Here is a 19,392-nt window from a genome sequence, read left to right as displayed (position 1 = left end):
ACTAGCAACCAAATTAATTTCTTCAGTGGAAAAATGGGATGCTTTTGGGATTTACAACATGAAACAAACGATTAATTGAGAGGATTTTACATTCCAAAGAAATACAACATCCTCAGTCGAGTAGTGCTATGGACAACATGACAGCACCACTGAACATTTTCATTACCCATGTTTGGATAAATTATGAATTAGAAAACCTAAATGGCAAATTTTGGTCAGCCAAGGGAATACACGCATGTGGCATGATATAGACATTATGTCAATATTTTATATCAAGATGTATCACTATCTGTGTGTTCCCAAATAATCACAGAACGCAACATTAGAAAATTCAACCACACCCAGGAGCATGTCGTAGTCCAACATTGCAGGTAACATACTTGTGGTGTAGATGGTGAGCATATCACATGTCTTATTGGATCTTTTGCTTGAATAGCATGGGTAATGTGATCTAATTTTAAGGCTGATGAGTAAGATGTATTTCAGGTCAGGGTATATCAATGAGTTAGAATTATACTTGTACTGTGCCGCTGCAGAGAAAAAAACTTGCTTCACAATGTCCTTACCTGACAACTGCATTCAAACCTTCATCGGCATCAGTGGAGTTGACAAGCAAAACATCAGTCCCAGTTGGAGCGTTCTCAGGGATGGTGGCATGGTAGGTTTTGAAAGCGAATGCTGGAACATTGTCATTGATGTCATCTACAATCAATGTGATGGTGCCTGTGCCAGTGAGCACTGGAGATCCTGCAGGAAGTGAGTATAAAGAGTGAGACAGAGAATCCAAGAAAAGACATATAAACTCAAACAGACATTTAAAAGTGTATTTTTATCTTTCTCTGCAGACAGACCTATTCCTCTCTAAGAAAAGCAAAAATCCATTTCTGAAATGTATTATGGTAATTCAATATGGAATAGTCTTTTTGACTATCTGAGGATAGTCAAGAAGAGAAAGGCAATGATCTTCCTCTGGAGCAAAACTGTATTGAGTTGCTGTTTAATGTATCTTCATCTTAAGTTGGATGATGTGACTTCTACACAAGTTATCAGACCATATCTATGAAAGAAATTGAAATTGCGTTTCCTTCCCATGCATTTCCAACCATTGATTTGCCCACTGCTTCTGTTTTAGAAAATATTTATAAAGCAACAAAAGAAACATAATTCCAAATTTTTCCCCATAAATTACTTAAATATGTAATTTTACTCTACAATGATTCAACAAGTATCTTATTCTATTTACTGGCTCTGTAATGATATATTTCTGGTTTAGTAATGATTGTCCATATTAAACAATATATCCTGCCACACTGTCAATCAATTTTAGTCCTTCCCAGCACATTCTACATTAAATATGCAACACCACAAAAATCCACAAAGCTTCAATAAATTTAATTAAAGATGCTTGCATTTGAAATATTAACATTAAATTGTGGCTTATTTGTGATGATATTTGTGAGTACTATGTTTTTTCCAACTTCATTAATGAAAAAAAACACAAAAAATAAATGCAGAAAAAAAGACACATAACTGCTACCTCAAAGACCTTTCTAGCACTGTTCTACAAATTCAATTTTATAACCTGGAGCAAATAAGGTCAAGGACCCTTCATCAGAACTGAAGAAGTGAGAGACCACATGTTATAAATTGCAGAGAGGAGATGGGTGGAGAGAGTAAACGGAATGCCTGTAATAGGGTGCAGACCATTTGGAGACAGAAAGTTAAGTTGAAACAAACTGAGATGGAAAGGTACAGACTCATCCATAGGGAGAGAGGGGAAAAATGGAGTGGTAACCTGAAACTGTTAAATTCAACATTAAGTTCCAAGGACTTCCACATACCCAGGTGGAAGATAAGGTGCTATTCCCTTAGCTTATGTTGGGCATTGTTCCAGCAATGTAGAAGGGTGAAGATTGAGTGGGAGTGAGGCAGAGAATTAAAGTGACAGGCGACTGATAACTTAGGATTTCCTTACAAATTAAACAGAGGCGTTCTGCAAAACGTTCAGCCAATCTGCATTTAGTTTTCTTCAGAACAGAGGAGAACACATGGTGAGCACCAAATTCAATACTCAAAATTGGAAGAAGTACAAGGGAATTGCTACTTCACCTGTAAGAACTATTGGGTCCCTGGATTGTGGGAAATGGAAGTGGTAACAGAGTAGGTGTTATATTTTCCATGATTGCATGGGAAAGTGTTGTGGGAAGAGGAGTGGCTGGTAGAGACAGAAGAGTGGACCAGGGAGTTGTGGAGAGAGTGCTCCATATAGAATGCTGAAAGTGAAGGGGAGAGGAAGATATGGTTAGTCCATCTGGAGGTGGCAAACATTATGGAAGACGATCTGTTGAATATGAAGGCTGGTGGGGCAGACGGTAAGGAGAGGGGGTGAGAGCAGAGGTATGAGATATATAAGAGGTGTGCTTGAAAGCTCTATCAAATATGATAGAGGAAAAGCCCAAAAAATCAACTCTGTTTCTCTGCCCACTGATGCTACCTGACCCGCTGAGGGCTTCCAGCATTCTCCATTGTTGTTTCTCACCTCGAAACCATTTCAAAAATGAAGCAATTAAAATAGAGATTATGTGGCAATGACCGATACTTGGTGACTGTTAACTGGCTATTAGAAGTAACTGTTGATTCACTTTGCTATTAGTACATTGAAAAGTAAAGTTCTATAAAGATGTTCACTTCCAAAATCAGTGCTTGAAATTTGATGCTGAGCAAATTTATCTTTACATAATTACTGACTTATTTAGATTGTAATGGCACTTGTGGCTAAAGCTACCACTGACCATTAACAGCAGCTGGAAAAATCAATCTGACAATAAATGTATCCTAAAATATACTCAAATACTCCTGCCAATTAGAAAATCTAGACCTATGTTTTGAAGTTAACTTACTGAATGTACACACTCAACACAGCTCACACTTCTTCCAGAACTTCACAATGTGAGCAAGTCTGTCCTTGATTTAGTTTATGGGTTATTACAGGAGTGTATATACCCAAGGAAATGGACACTTTTCATTGCATCTGGTGATAGCCTTAAACATACTGAGCCCAGATATTCTGGGCACTGTGCCAATAGTGCTATTGCAGCTTCAGTTGTGGGAACAACCACCCTCTTGTTCAAAGCTGCACTTCTATTCCAAACATGGGCTTCTCAGAGAGTTGCGAATGTCTACCAGACTTCATTCTGTTTGACTTTGGATTCAAATTTATTGATGTCTGAACAGAGACTGATGTAAAGCACCACCTAAGAGAGGACTCTCCAAATGCTGACAGGTTAGGTTTCAGGTAAATATCACCAAAGAAAAAGTCCAGTATCTTGATATTTACCACTAATTCTACCATTGTATAGTTACCAAGGTCTACTGCTTTTTTTCTCTTTTCTTGAAGATGACTTCTGTTGTTTTTTTCCAGGCAGCTCCTACTTACAACCTATGTAAGTGACTTTAATTCATGTTGGAGCTTAGATTGCTGTCAGATTATTCAAAATTAGATTACATCAAATTTGCCAGGTTTTGATCACTGTAATCTTTATGTATTCACTGGGCAGATTATCCACAAGATTAATTGACATATAGTGCAATGTCAGTTTGTCCTAGCCAATATTGAGTTCAACACAGTAAAATTAGAGAGCATAGAAGCATCATTATACCCAATCCAGTCGGTTTCCTAGTGGCTGGGTTAATTGCAACTTGCTCCCAGGATCTCAATAACACATTTGCATGCTTGTCTACTGCCCCTCTTGCATCCAAGTGTTCTGGTTGAATGTCAACTGGCCTCCAAAGGCCTGATGCAACCTAGCAGGGCTTTTGAGTTAGTGGAGGTAATACTAACAAAGATTACTGGAGATTCAGGAACAACACTAGCTGTCAGCATCTGGCCGTGTTGGAACAGAGTAAAGGAGGAGCAGCTCTTCCGAAGACCTTTATATCACTTTGGCCTTTGCACATTGTACTCAGCTCCATAGTGCTGTGAAAATTGAGAACACTGCCCTTGCAAATTAACAGGTGCAGCTCCAATGGAGCAATAATTCATCTTTACCTCTGCCATTACTCTGAGATTTTTTTCAAACTCACAGCATGACAGAGAGATTTTTATATTAACTGCTGCTGTATGCATGTAGCATGGAGTTTAATTGAAATATAAATGAATGCTGCTTCTGTGCAGGTATATTTAAACAATACATTGTACTTTTTGCTTGAGTTTCTGCTAAGAGGAACTGGGAGATTCTTATTCCATTTCAGCAAAGTCAAAGACAATTTAAGAGGGTTAGTAATGTAATGTGGTGGGATTTACTGCCTGCGGTATAGAGAAGCACCATGTCACAATGGGTCATAGTTATCTATGCTATATAATTAGAGGGGTACTTTTCATTGAAATCAATTTTTGGCAAGCATATCCATAGGTAGAAACATTCTTGGTACTTTTTAACCCAGATGCTATATATAATATTTCAAATGATAAATATAATTAGAATAGATCTACAAATAGATCACACCTTTCTATTAATCATGATATAGACAAGAACAGAAACAATGCATTCCAACTGTGCAGCAGGATAGTATGTATCCAATCAATACAGCCAAAAGGCCCACTGCTAAATTTATAGGTCCATTTTTAAATCTCCTGGCTGGTCTCTAAGAATGCAAATCATGGATTGATTCATGAAAAAAATCTGGCCTCAGTGGTTCCCAGTGAGAAGAAGAGAAATATATTTTAAATGTCCTTATGGAGCTGAAGGGGCAAAAATGCTCCCAAGAGTTGCATTCAAAAATACCTCCATAGCCCTGCTCCAAAACCCCTTCCAGGGAATTTCCTGAGGGGCAATGCAGTGAAGCAGGTGGCCAAGCAATGATATAGTACCTTCATATGGAAGAGCAGATTTTGGAGGTCAACAGTGCCTGGTAGATTGCCCTGAGAATGCTATACAGGTTCAAGGATTAGTTTCTTCAGCTTTTTCAGATCAAGCTCCAATTAATTGCATATTGCTTTGTCTGAGCCTGAATTGGGAACAGGGCCAAAATCTATCCCACTTAGTCTTCATTGAAATGACATTAGAAACAAATATTAATTTCTTGTGGAATTGTCTACTAATTATTACTTCCTCCAGCACACAAGGAGACCATTTGGCCCATGGTGTCATAATGCTAGTGGTTTGATAAAGCTCCCTAATGAAAAGTCAGGGCTCTTTGATAAAGTTGTCTATTTAAGCACATTTCTCGTTATGCTCCTGAATTGATTTCCCTTCTTGATCAACTCCTTTATGCTTTGCAAGAGTGACACTAAATCTCTCCTTAAGTTGTTCTACTGAAAGTAGAACACCCAGATTCTCTTGTAGTCAAGAATAATATCAATAAGCCCTGGTAAAACTTAAACCATTGGAATAGAAAATCTTGTTCTAACTCCAGTCGTAGATGTAACGAGTAAGATGGCTGTGGTGTTGGAGGTCTTGGCTGAGGGAGATCATTGCAGTAGTGTCCTGGGCTTGCATTTATTATAAATTCAGAAGTGGGATTCTAGTCTGAGGATGGTAGAGTTTTAATTCCATTTGCTGTTCTTCAGAAAATGAAGCACTCTGTGTTTGCATGCAGCAAGACTAAGCAACTTTCAAGATAAGTTGGTAAGAAGCAATGAAATTTGAGTCAATTAAGTCCCAAGCATGGATCTACAGGGAGGGCAAATCTAAGCAGCTTCTCATATTGTTCAATGGTGTTGCCATTGCCAATTCTCCAGAATATACATCCAGGTAGGATGGGGCCAGTGCAGGGTCTAGAAATTTATCTGGAGCAACTAAGATCAAACAGGTAGCTTTTTTAAAAAAATCTATAACTCACCTATTGAATCCCCAAGCTTTTCAAGCATCAACAAGGCACAAGTAGTATGATGAAGAGAAGTAGATTTGCTGTCAATTTCCAATTTATTTAATTTTGACTTTTGTGCTTCCTATGCTAGCAATGTGTCATAACTTGCCCGTTACTGATTCTAATATGATGGTATCATGGTACAGGATTCTGTGTATTAAATAAATAATGTCATAATTGACCATTCCCTGTGCTGAGCCAATTGTGTCATAATAACTTATAATTTAAGTGTTTCTGAAATTAGAATCAACAGAAATTCCAAGGAGACTTCATACTTGCATTTATCCAACATATCACCAGATCTTCGACATGTTAGAAAGTGATTATGGCTGTCATCAGACTCAATTACAGGCACGATAGTATATGAATGCACATGCACAGAGGGACAGGCTTTACAGGGTCATATGTAACTGGACCTATTGGCCAACAAAAATCTCAAAATTAAATTTGGCAATGAGTAAATCCACCACAGTGATGATTATATGTAGCTGACTTATATATATATATATATATCTATATAAATTTCTAGACCCTGCACTGGCCCCATCCTACCTGGATGTATATTCTGGAGAATTGGCAATGGCAACACCATTGAACAATATGAGAAGCTGCTTAGATTTGCCCTCCCTGTAGATCCATGCTTGGGACTTAATTGACTCAAATTTCATTGCTTCTTACCAACTTATCTTGAAAGTTGCTTAGTCTTAGATTTATATATATAGATATATATATATAAATATATAAAAACACATACATATACACACACCACACTTAAGCACTGAAGTTCATCATAATCTTCTGATATAAGCATTTTAGGAGATTCCCATCTTTAATGGAAAAAGTAAAAGAGCAGCATTTAGGAGTTGCATGGCCGGTTTAAATATACATACACATGCAAACAGAGAGAGAGAGACACACACACACAAATGTTGGCAGTACAAATACTGGATTGGACCAACTTTGGAAATTCCAGAGCTAACCAATCTCCCTGGGAGATAATGCCACAAATTTTCAAAAGCAAATCCTGCTGACTAGCATTTCTCTGACATGAGAATTGTCAACGTGCTGAAGTGTATGCATCCCTTAAAAAGCTTGCATTTGACACAGCATTAGTGATTTCAGCATAAAGAATTTAAACACACATTGTTTAGATTAACAGTTTTTTTTCTAATGTGCTAAATTATGGGGACTACTTAAAAGTTAAGTTAAAACCATTGGTGTATGGTTCCAATTAACATTGAACAATATTTATAACAGATGTGTTTGGAAATAAGTCTGCTATTTCTCCCTCAGATTATCAACAGAATTTAAAATGGGCATCTTTACATGTTGGCATGATAATAGACAATGGCTGGTTTCATGCTCTTCTGAATTCTGATATAATGGTTAGCTATTCTTTAGGCCTTACTTCAATACCATGGCAACATAAGTTCAGCAGACAAAAAGACCTTGTAGCCCAGTTTGCAACTAGAGTTGTCCAATTGGGCTAGTCATCTTTGAAATTCTAAATCGAAGTTGTTATTTATGAAGTCTCTGATGCAAGCTCCTTATTGAGAATGTCAAAAGAATAACTTGCAGAAAAACAGCACTTCAGAACTTGCTGCCTGGTGACATTGATATCTCTGGACTTCCTTATGCTGAGGAAACATCCTAACAAGCATACAAAGCTGCTAATGCATTCTTGAAAAAGTGAATCTACGAGGAACTTAGTTCCAGATATCTCAGGTCAGTTCTAACACCTTAACAAAATATCCCCACTTGCTGCAATTTATGATTAACTTAGTTAGCAACTGCTTTGCACAATGTGTGGAGATAAAGTCTCTCTCCATTTATATTCTCTTTATGTACATTGCCACGGTGGGCCGAAGGGCCTGTTTTGTGCTGTATGGTTCTATGGTTCTATGGAACTTGCCTCTGATTGTGTCTTTGTTTTTTTGCACTATCTTGTATAATCTTGTGGTATCATTAATATTTTGATAATATCACAATCTTTTTTTACTCTCTCCACTGTCTTGTATAATTTATGCATTATTTACATTCTGTGTGTTGTCTGTACCTTTATACCTGTGATGCTGCTGCAAGAGGGTTTTTCATTGTACCTTTGCCTCAACTGTACTTGTTCACATGACAATAAACTTGACTTGACTTCAAAATGTCCTCAAAAATAGGATGCAGCATAATGCTAGGAATTTTGGCAAGGATAAAAATTTCTTATTGAGAATGTTCAGTTATGATTCTTTCCTGAAAAGAAAGCTTTCTATATTTATTTTAACAAGCTCCTTAAGAATGTCAAATGCCTTTGAAATGACAGCTTTGTAAAATATGAGCCTATGAATACATTGCTCATCAGAGAAGTCTAGGTGAGATGTGATGTCTCATACAAGGGCCAAAATCACGATTACTGTTGGACATACTTTTATGGGTTCTTGAGCTTCAGGATATTGGTTCCTGAGATGAGGACAACAAAGTCCGATTTCTGTGCCTTGGTTTCTTATTCCAAAAGCATAAATCATATTGAGGTCTCTTATGCAAGCTCTTTTTTGAGTATGTCAAAGGACTTTTCCTGAAGAGAAAAAAAAAGATGCCTGGTGATATTGATAATTATTGGACATCCTTATCCATAGAGAGCATCCTCAATAAAGGACATAAAGACAATAGTGAAGAAGCTGCTGTGTCTTCAAGGACACGAGCAAGTGGGACTAGGGAAATGTTTGTCCTCATAACGGTAACTGGGGAGGAGAAGCAGCAAGGAAAGTTACACGGTTGGTCACAATCTATGTGATGAATTCTTATTGATGGATATTCGTTGGAGATGAGAGTGTTGGGGGAAGGCAGAGGGGTTTAAATAGATGAGCGGTAGTACAGAAAAATAGTTGTCTTGCCTGCTAGATGATTCTCTAAATAATATGTGGTCTTGGAAGAAGAAAATGAGGTCCTATAATGAAAAAGTGTTGAAGATGAATCCTTGAATTAGTAAAAGGAGATGTAAGTCATACATCGGGGATTGCATAAGATAATAGCAAATGTTTTACAGGTGAGAGAATCATCATAACTTGATGTAGAGAAATGGGGAAGCAGATTGATGGCAGTAAAAATACTGTGGAGAATTGAGGACTAAAGGTCAGGCGGCTAAGAATTAGAATATGCAGCAGTAACTGACTTGGATGGAAGACTGTTTCCAAAGATTACAACTACCTACTTTTCACCAATAGAAGATAGGCAGAATTACCTATGTCTTCCCATACCAAAGTACCTATGTCATCTAAAGACTCTGTTAATTATTTAATTTTACTTGCCACATCATGAAAGGATCCTCCTGTCAGTGAAATATACCATTAAATAGCAGTACCTAGCTTTAGAAACAAACAAGAACATTAGCTGCTACATTTTATGGAGAGATAATGTTTTTTCTGTCACTGACAGTTCTTGGGTTTTTGGGTTTAAGCAACAAAATAATTAATCTAATACATCCAATATCTAATAAATAACTCCATTCCTAAAAGAATCTGCTGATTGGTTAAAATAATTGTTCTTCCAACTTAACAATGTGTTGACATTACAGGGAAACAAACAAAAAGGAAGACCAGCACATAGAACGTGATCATGAACTTAAATGTTGGAAAATTTATCCACACAAGATATTTTCACTATGAGATACATATCTGTTCTGGTTTGACTCTTAGTGATTTAACAACAGAAAGCAATTGAAATCTAGCTCTCCTGCCCCAGCAACTCACCTTGATGTTCAACACTGGTTTCGTTGAGTGCTGTGGATTTAAAATTTGATGTCAGGTTTGCAAGTTTGATAGATCTTTCAATTTGTTGTAAAAGCACCTGGCAACTGCACTTAATTTTCAATGGAGTTTTAAAAAACTCATCAGATGCTTAGTTTCTCTCTATTTATGATTTCTTCACAAATTACTAGGATCTGTGACTGGGGCTCCTTCTTCTAGAACATAGAGCATAGAAAAACTACAGCACAATTCAGGCCTTCAGTCCACAAAGCTGTGCCAGACATGTCCCTACCCTAGAAATTACTAGGCTTACCCTCTATTTTTCTCAGCTCCATGTACCGATCTAACAGTCTCTTAAAAGACCCTATCGTATCGGCCTCCACCACCGTTGCCGGCAGCCCATTCCATGCACTCACCACTCTCTGAGTAAAAAACTCACCCCTGACATCTCCTCTATACCTACTCCCCAGCACCTTAAACCTATGTCCTCTTGTGGCCACCATTTCAGCCCTGGGGAAAAGCCTCTGACTATCTACCCGATCAATACCTCTCATCATCTTATATACCTCTATCAGGTCCCCCCTCATCCTCCGTTGCTCCAAGGAGAAAAGGCTGAGTTCCCTCAACCTACTTTCATAAGGCATGCTCCGCATTCCAGGCAGCATCCTAGTAAATCTCCTCTGCACCCTCTCTATGGCTTCCACATCTTTCCTGTAGTGAGACAACCAGAATTAAGCACTGTACTCCAAGTGGGGTCTGACCAGGGACCTATATAGCTGCAACAATACCTCATGGCTCCTAAATTCAATTCCCCGATTGATGAAGGACAATACACCATATGCCTTCTTAACCACAGAGTCAACCTGCGCAGCCGCTTTAAGCGTCCTGTGGACTCAGACCCCAAGATCCCTCTGATCCTCCACACTGCCAAGAGTCCTACCATTAATACTATATTCCGCCAACATATTTGACCTACCAAAATGAACCACTTCACACTTATCTGGGTTGAACTGTATCTGCCACTTTTCAGCCCAACTTTGCATCCTATCTATGTCCCTCTGTAACCTCTGACAGCCCTCCAAACTATCCACAACACCCCCAACCTTTGTGTCATCCGCAAACTTACTAACCCACCCCTGCACTTCCTCATCCAGGTCGTTTATAAAAATCACAAAGAGTAAGGGTCCCAGTACAGATCCCTGAGGTACACCACTGGTCACCGACCTCCACGCAGAATACGACCCTTCAACAACCACTCTTTGCCTTCTGTGGGCCAGCCAGTTCTGGATCCACACTGCAATGTCCCCTTGTATCCCATGCCTCCTTACTTTCTCAATAAGCCTTGAATGGGGTATCCTATCAAATGCTTTGCTGAAATCCATATACACTACATCTACTGCTCTCCCTTCATCAATGTGTTTAGTCACATCCTCAAAAAATTCAGTCAGGCTCGTAAGGCAGGACCTGCCCTTGACAAAGCCATGCTGACTATTCCTAATCATATTATACCTCTCCAAATGTTCATAACTCCTGCCTCTCAGGATCTTTTTCATTAGCTTACCAACCACTGAGGTGAGACTCACCGGTCTATAATTCCCTGGGCTATCCTTACTCCCTTTCTTGAATAAGGGAACAACATCCACAACCCTCCAATCTTCTGGAACCTCTCCCGTCTCCATCGACGATGCAAAGATCATCGTCAGAGGCTCCACAATCTCTTCCCTCACCTCCCACAGCAGCCTGGGGTACATCTCATCTGGTCCCGGTGACTTATCCAACTTGATGCTTTCCAAAAGTTTCAGCACCTCCTCTTTCCTAATATCTATATGCTCAAGCTTTTCAGCCCGCTGCAAGTCCCCACTACAATCCCCCAGCTCTTTTACTGTGGTGAATACTGACGTAAAGTATTCATTAAGTACCTCTGCCATTTCTTCCGGATCCATACACACTTTCCCACTACTGCACTTGATAGGCCCTATTTTTTCACATCTTATCCTCTTGCTCTTCACATACCTGTAGAATGCCTTGGGGTTTTCCTTAATCCTGCCCGCCAAGGCCTTCTCATGTCCCCTTCTGGCTCTCCTAATCTCCTTCTTAAGCTCCTTCCTATTAGCCTTATACTTTTCCAGATCTCTAACATTACCTAGCTCTCTGTACCTTTTGTAAGCTTTCCTTTTCCTTTTGACTAGATTTATTATAGCCTTTGTACACCACGGTTCCTGTATCCGCTTGTGACTCCCCTGTCTCATTGGAACATGCCTATGCAGAACTCCTCACAAATATCCCCTGAATATTTGCCACATTTCTTCCGTACTTTTCCCTGAGAACATCTGTTCCCAATCTAATCTTCCAACTTCCTGCCTGAGAGCATCATAATTCCCTTTACTCCAAGTAAACGCCTTTCTAGTCTGTCTGTTCCTATCTCTCTCCAGTGCTAACGTAAAGGAGACAGAATTATGATCACTATCACCAAATGTTCACCCACTGAGAGATCTGACACCTGACCAGGTTCATTTCCCAATACCAAATCAAGCACAGCCTCTCCTCTTGCAGGCCTAAATACATATTGTGTCAAGAATCCTTTCTGAATACACTTAACAAACTCCTCCCCATCTAAACCCCTCACTGTCTGGAGATGCCAATCGATGTTTGGGAAATTAAAATCCCTCATCACAACAACTCTGTTATTCTCACACATTTCTAGGATCTGCTTCCCTATCTGCTCCTCAATGTCCCTGTTACTATTGGGCGGCCTATAAAAAACACCCAGTAAAGTTATTGACCCCTTCCTGTTCCTAACCTCCACCCACAGAGACTCCATAGACGGTCCCTCCACGACGTCCACCTTTTCCGCAGCCGTGACACTATCTCTGATCAACAGTGCCATTCCCCCACCTCTCTTACCTCCCTTCCTGTCCTTTCTGAAACATCTAAAACCCGGCACTTGAAGCAACCATTCCAGTCCCTGAGCCATCCAAGTATAGATCCAAGCTCTAAGCTCATCTGCCTTGTTCACATTACTCCTTGCATTAAAATAGACTCATCTCAAACCTGTCTGAGCACGTCCCTTCTCTATCACCTGCCTATCATACCTACTACTAGCTTTCTCTATTTGAGAGCCAAACACCTCTTCCCCAATCTCTCCAGTTCGGATCCCACCCCCCAACAATTCTAGTTTAAACCCTCCCCAGTAGCCTTAGCAAACCTCCCTGCCAGGATATTGGTCCCCCTGGGAGCCAAGTGCAACCCGTCCTCTTTGAACAGGTCATACCTGCCCCAAAAGAGGCCCCAATGATCCAGAAATCTGAATCCCTGCTCCTTACTCCAATCCCTCAGCCACACATTTAACCTCCTCCTCATTCTGTTCCTATACCCACTGACACTTAGCACAGGCAGTAACCCGGAAATTACTACCTTTGAGGTCCTGCTTCTCAACTTCCTTCCTAATTCTCTATAGTCTTTTTTCAGGACCTCATTCCTTTCCCTAACTATGTTGTTGGTACCTATATGTACCACAACCTCTGGCTGTTCTCCCTCCCCCTTCAGGATATCTTGGACGCGATCTGAAACATCCCGGACCCTGGCACCTGGGAGGCAAACTACCTTACGAGTTTCTTTCCTGCGTCCACAGAATCGCTTGTCTGCCCACCTAACTATAAAGTCCCCCATCACTAGTGCCCTCCTCTCTCCTTCCCTACCCTCCTGAGCCACAGGGCTGGACTCTGTGCCAGAGACACTGCCACTGTTGCTTCCCCCAGGTAGGCTGTCTCCCCCAACAGTACTCAAGCAGGAGTACTTACTGCCAAGGGGTACAGCCACAGGGGTACTCTCTAGTACCTGACTCTTCCCCTTCCCCCTCCTGACTGTGACCCACTTGCCTGACTCCCACAGCCCCAGTGTGACCACCTGCCTATAACCCCTTTCTATCACCTCCTCATTCAATTAAGCAAGCTACTCAGCTACTAAAATCATGAGGGGATTAAAGCTTCAAATTTCCTGCAGTGAAATCAGCATACATATATCATAATTGTAAAGACAGGAATTCCCCATCTCTTCTCTCCACAAAAATCCAGGTTTTATTTCTATGTAGGTACATTACGTACCCTCTACATTACGATGCTAAGCAAACATGCCAAATAACGCATTTCCTTAATTTAAAACATCAGGACTGATCTATATAAGGGACACCTTTGCATTTATGTTATCTGGAATTACTCCAGGCATTTGAGGTGGGATAGGAGGGGAATTTTTAAAATGTGTCAGTTTCCTGAATGCAGTTGATTAATTGTTTTCAGGAGTTGGCCCACAGAAAAAAAAAACTGCTGGATCTGGCTATTGTAGCTGTTATAGTCTGGCAGTACTAGTACACTGCCAATTCTCCTTTTCCACCTGAGACAACAACCTCAATTATGCTGTAAAATATGTGGGCACCTATTAGCAATATGTTAACGCACCACACCCCAGAATTTGCAATGAGGTCCACTTCTGTACATTTGTTACAACATGCTGTGAAAGACGTTCTATAAATCTACAGCTTTTTTTTCTCTTTCAAGAGGCAGGGAGAAATTTTGACCTGCAACAAATCTGCTCCCAAAAAGCTCTGATGGAAATTTAATTTTAAAATTTTACCAGGAAATGCCCACTCATCTTGCTGAATGATTCTCCTTTATCCAAGTTCTGACAGCCATAACGTTAATCAATGACTTATTCTGTTGCTGTTGGAAGCTCCAATTTGGGTGTGGTTCATGAAAACTGATAGGATTATGTTCTACTATTGTAACTACTTGAAGGTAGCAAAAGGGCAACTCGACCAATTCTCAGAGAGTCTCTGGTCATCCATAACAGAAGGTGGATTATGGGCTGCAACATTACTCCACTGGAGTTCATTTATAATTAGTAGATATATTACCTAGTGCTTTTTTTCTAGTTCTACAACATGTAGTGTTGAACTTCTGGTTCTGTTGACTGAACTTGATTCTTGTGGTGTACAAAGTCATGAGAATCATGCCTGCTGCCCAATCCACTGGTAACAATGTATTTCTGCATGTCCCATGGATGAGATCTGGGAAAGTGTTCTCTTGTCAAGAGAGAATAAATTTCTACTCAAGCTTCAGTTTCTTATATTCTTGTTCCTTGATATTGATGACCGATATTTCCCATGGTTTTGGAAAATTATGGTTTATTGTTCACCAAAAGTATCTTCAAACACTAACAACCAGTTATTTATCTGAATGTTTTGATAACTCATTTCCATTTCTATTCACAATCAACATCCACAATACAACTAGCAAACACAGCACTGATGTATTCTGAGTTCCAGGATTAAAACAAAGGCCTAGAAATGCTGTGAGCAAGACAGAGAATTTAAGTGCAAAATGCATTACTCTTCTGCTAAACTGACAATATTGGTCAAAAATTTTAAATAGGTACCTGGATCCTCTGTACCTTGTTTAATCACAGCAAAGTATTCTGCATCTGATGAATAAAAAAGGAACTGTACGTGGTGGTCAAATAAGGACAGAAAATAATACAAGTAGTTCGTACCCAGTGAATTGCCAAGCTTTATGGTATTTTCAAGTAAAGAAACAAAAATGTGCAAAAATTGGTTTATAACTATATCTGAAACATAAGTAATGTTATGATCCCCTGCAAAATAATCACAATATTTGGCCAAAATTTAGTTTGAAATGGTACTCATGGGTTTTTCTCCTGGAAACAAGCATTGCGATGCAACTTGGGGAATTCCTCTTCAATTTCATGTACCTCCAACACTCTGCTGGGTGACATTTAGGGAAGGACATCAGTTCTTAAAGGCACACTCCCGCAGTGACAGCCAGTCACCAGCAACCCACACTTTGGTCCCTTCAGGAGCTGGAGACTGTAAGCGACAAGGAAACAACTCCCACAATCACTTTGGGGGGAGTTTCAAGTGCACCAGCACAGCCTAGCAGGTGTGGCTGCAGTTGCCTTCCCCAGGACTGTGAATCACACAAGATATGTCCGGGTGAACAGCACACCACAGTTTATACATAATAGAAAATGTTTTATTTGGAAAACCATCAATGTGGGAAACATCAGTGCCCCAGACACCACTCAGTGAAATCAAAGCAGATGAAAATATCTGAGTGACCTCCCTGGGGAAGCACTGAACAGCAAATTGAGAGATTAGCTCTGGCCACTTGGAATGATCCTGTGGTGAGGAAGTTGATTGTCAATGTGATCTTGACCTTCATGGAGAGAGCAATGTGGGCTTGAGAGGATAGATGAAAGTCTTGGAGAATGTTACATATCTCGGTGATAGCAAACTTTGAAAACCTAAGCCTATAAACACACATTGTCCATCACAGAACAGATAGAATATGGTGTCTTTGAAGGCTCTGTGGGAGTAGTGGTCTAATAGTCAACACCAGTGAATGCAATTGAGCCATGTGCACTATTGGACTCAGGCACTCCCCACTCCTTCCCCCGCTCCACTTCTTTAGACTTCCTGCTGCTGAAAGTTTGTTTAGCCTTGCAAGGTTAAAGGAGAGTCATAGCTGGAATGCTGAATTCCCAGATGGCTGGGCTGGTGCCAGACATCGTTGAATTCTTCCATTTGGCATTCACCTTCATCAAATGCGACTGGCAACACTATGCTCAATCTCACACATCTAAATAATCAGTGCTAATGATTCAAATTTCACACCAGCAGGCTCTAATTGAGTTATAATGTAGTTAAAAATTGTGAACACCCTAATTTCTGACAGCTGAGAGTGTAGGAGAGACAGATAGACAGAAATTCACTGATGAGCCAAACTTCATTTTCCAATTCTCAATTCTTCCGACCAATAGATTGTTTACCATCAGTGTGCCAGATCACAAGACCACACAACACTGGTAGGTGGGTGGAAATGGAAATTAGGCAATTGGATGAGAGAGTTAAGATCAAAGATGCAGCTTATCAGAGATCCCAAAATGGTAAGAAAAATCAGACATTGTGGGGAGGGGGGATGGGCTTAATGGAATCAAACGATTACTTGGAGATCACAGAGACATAAAAATTACCAAAGATTGTTGGAGGGGTAAGCATTCTGATGTGTGGAAATGAGGGGATCTCAGAAATCCTGGAGTGTAATTTGTGAAGATGAGCTTGGTGGGGTGGGGGTTGTTACATAGTTTCAAGGGGGCTTTGAGAACTTCCATGATCTGTTTGCTCTCGGAGCTGAGAGTGTCTGCTTCATGCATCTGACATCAAGCAAGCAAATGACGGGGCCTGTACTTCATAACTGACTGTGCTTAATTAGCTTTGATGCTGGAGATGTTGGCCTGGGAGAAGATGTTAATGTTGGTCCATTTATACTGCCAGTGGACTTGAGGGAATGTTGCAGAGGTGGTAATGGTAGCACCCCTCCATTGCTTTGAGGTGCTGCAATAGGTAGTTCATATCCCTGAAGCATTCAGGTGGGCAGGGATCACTAGATTTTAGGTCTTCATTTTTTAAGCATTCTTTTCCTCAGATGGCCAACAGCTATGCTGATGCATTGGAGGCAGTGGTGACTTTCATCGTCAGTTTGCCTTTGCATAATCCAGGTTATCTTCATGGACCCTTATTCTGGAGAGTTAGTGTTGTGCAGTGAGGATCTTTGTTTGCTGGTTATTTAATATATGGCCTATTCTCTTGCATGCTTCAGTGAATGAGTTAATAATGATATGGAGCTTGGCCTCTCATCATGCACATTCTCATGTACTATCTGCATACCGTGGATGGACAACTGGGTTGGGTGACCTTGGTTCTAGCGTGGAACTGATGTGGATTCTCATTTTCTCAGTTTCTCATTTTTCCCGTAGATTAGCTCCACTATAGCAGAAACTTTATTGAAGGTGAGGTGCACTGCTGTGGTAAGGAAAATTGAGAAAAGTGGTGCAGTGAAGATACAGCCTAGCATCAACCTTTTCTGCACTGGGAGCGGTCTTTCATGGACCCTTTGGTTAACAGCACAGTTTTCTTATCATCCTCTTGCAAACACAGAATTGAAGGCAAACCTCTGAGGGCAGAAAAAAACTCAAAAGAATTCCACGCAGGTCCTCTCAACTGAGAGAGTCAAAGGTTTTTGTGAAGTCAAACAAGACACGCACCATGTTAACACTGCTCATGTCTGTTGTGCCTTAAGACGGAGAGAATCTACACTGTGATCTGGGGAGCAGCTCTTTAGCTGCTGGGAATAAGCAGTTGAGGAGTATGCTTGGATTTTTTTCTTGAAACAGACAGCAGGGTGAACCCTCTGTAGTTACCACAATTGGATGTCTCCTTTCTTGAAGAAATTACAGCATCTCTGAGGTCTCCTGACATGTCATCCTCTCCTCAGATGTGGGAGAAGAGGCTGTGAATTTGTGTGTGAAGCTGTACTCACAGAATTTTAGAAGAAGGATACACTCTGCTCCACAGCCCTAGTTGTTTCTTAGTTGATATTTCACCTTTATCAACTTCTTGTCAGTCTTGGATGCTGGTGAGACTGGACTGACCAGTTTGCTGGGGGATGGAGTTATGGGCACTCACATCAAGACAGAGTTTGGCTGAGAAGGCATTTTTAATACTAAGTGGTCTTCACAATCTTTTCTGACTTACTGAATGCACATCGACATAAAGTAGTTCAACAAGTTGTGGGGACCACCTGCATTCCCCTTGATCTACCCATCATATTTTCTCTGCTAAACTAACTTTTTTTCTCTCTTTCTCTGTTCTGATGAAGTGGTCTTGAAATGCTAATTGTTTATTTTCACAGATGCTGCTTGAGCTGCTGAGTTTTTTTCCAGCATTTTATGTTTTTAGTTTAACAAGTCTTTGATTTGCTACTAAAGTACAAATGTCTCTCATTGCTCCTTACTGACATCCATACAGGAGAATTGCTAAGCAGACATGGTCTTCTTTTAGAAATCCTTCTACCACCTGTTCTCCTCCTCCTTCTTCCAGAGCTTTTCCTGCTCTGTGAACCCTGTCCTCACTGTGCGATTTTCTGAGTGGAATACCTATCTAACGTATTCACTTTTTGCACAATAGTTTATGGAGAAGCCTTGAAATCAACAAAAAATTCCTTTGGTTCTGCCACACTACTCTCTGAAGGCACTGTTATTATGAAATACAGAAGTTATCAAACATACGTAGAATCCCACTAACAGCCGTCAATCATCTACTGAGCTGGAAGTGTTTATGATCCCTTTATCCAGCACGGGTAGGGGGTCCATCTTGCTGCATAATCCAAATTCAGTTGTGCAGTTTTAAGAGGGGATATCTGCAAGGGTCCAAAATGCCATTGTTGCTTTTAAGTCAGGAATGCGGACTCCTTGATGCCATGATATAGTAATTCAGCATAATGCCAGTGGTCTTCATTGCATATATGTTATGTTCTTTGCAAGATGATGCTATTCACCTAACAATTGTGTGTGTGTGTGTGTGTGTGTGGGTGTGTGTGTGTGTGTGTCTGTGTGTGTGTGTGTGTGTGTGTGTGTGTCTCCCATGTTCCATCTAGGAGGTCTAAGGAACTTCCAAATGATAGGTGCTACTCATACAAATTTCATGACTTGGAGGTGCACATTTAGTTGTTTGCAGAGGGCACACTAATAATGGGAATGGAACATCATGCTTAACTGCATTTAAAGACATAAGTGTGATTAACTGAGTGTCACAATAAGGGAACAAATGTAAGCATTTATAAAAATGTGACAACTTACTGCAATTGTGGCCAGATAGGCTGCAGATGCTGCCAACCACAGTATGACTGATACCACCTTGAGTGGGTGTAAACAATCAGTC

At 40.4% G+C, this 19,392-nt stretch overlaps 1 protein-coding gene across 1 annotated transcript in view; it reads right to left on the bottom strand.

Moving 5' to 3' along the window:
- LOC127582445 (protocadherin Fat 4) overlaps positions 1 to 19,392 on the bottom strand; it is a 293,967-nt gene that overhangs the window by 65,136 nt on the left and 209,439 nt on the right. Inside the window, exon 8 of the mRNA XM_052037709.1 lies at positions 567 to 747. Within this exon, the coding sequence (XP_051893669.1) occupies positions 567 to 747 (181 nt within the window). The remainder of the gene's footprint in view (positions 1 to 566; positions 748 to 19,392) is intronic.

Source organism: Pristis pectinata, chromosome 2, assembly GCF_009764475.1.
Source record: "Pristis pectinata isolate sPriPec2 chromosome 2, sPriPec2.1.pri, whole genome shotgun sequence".
Classification (NCBI taxonomy): domain Eukaryota; kingdom Metazoa; phylum Chordata; class Chondrichthyes; order Rhinopristiformes; family Pristidae; genus Pristis; species Pristis pectinata.
This window is presented reverse-complemented; position numbering and strand designations above follow the sequence as displayed.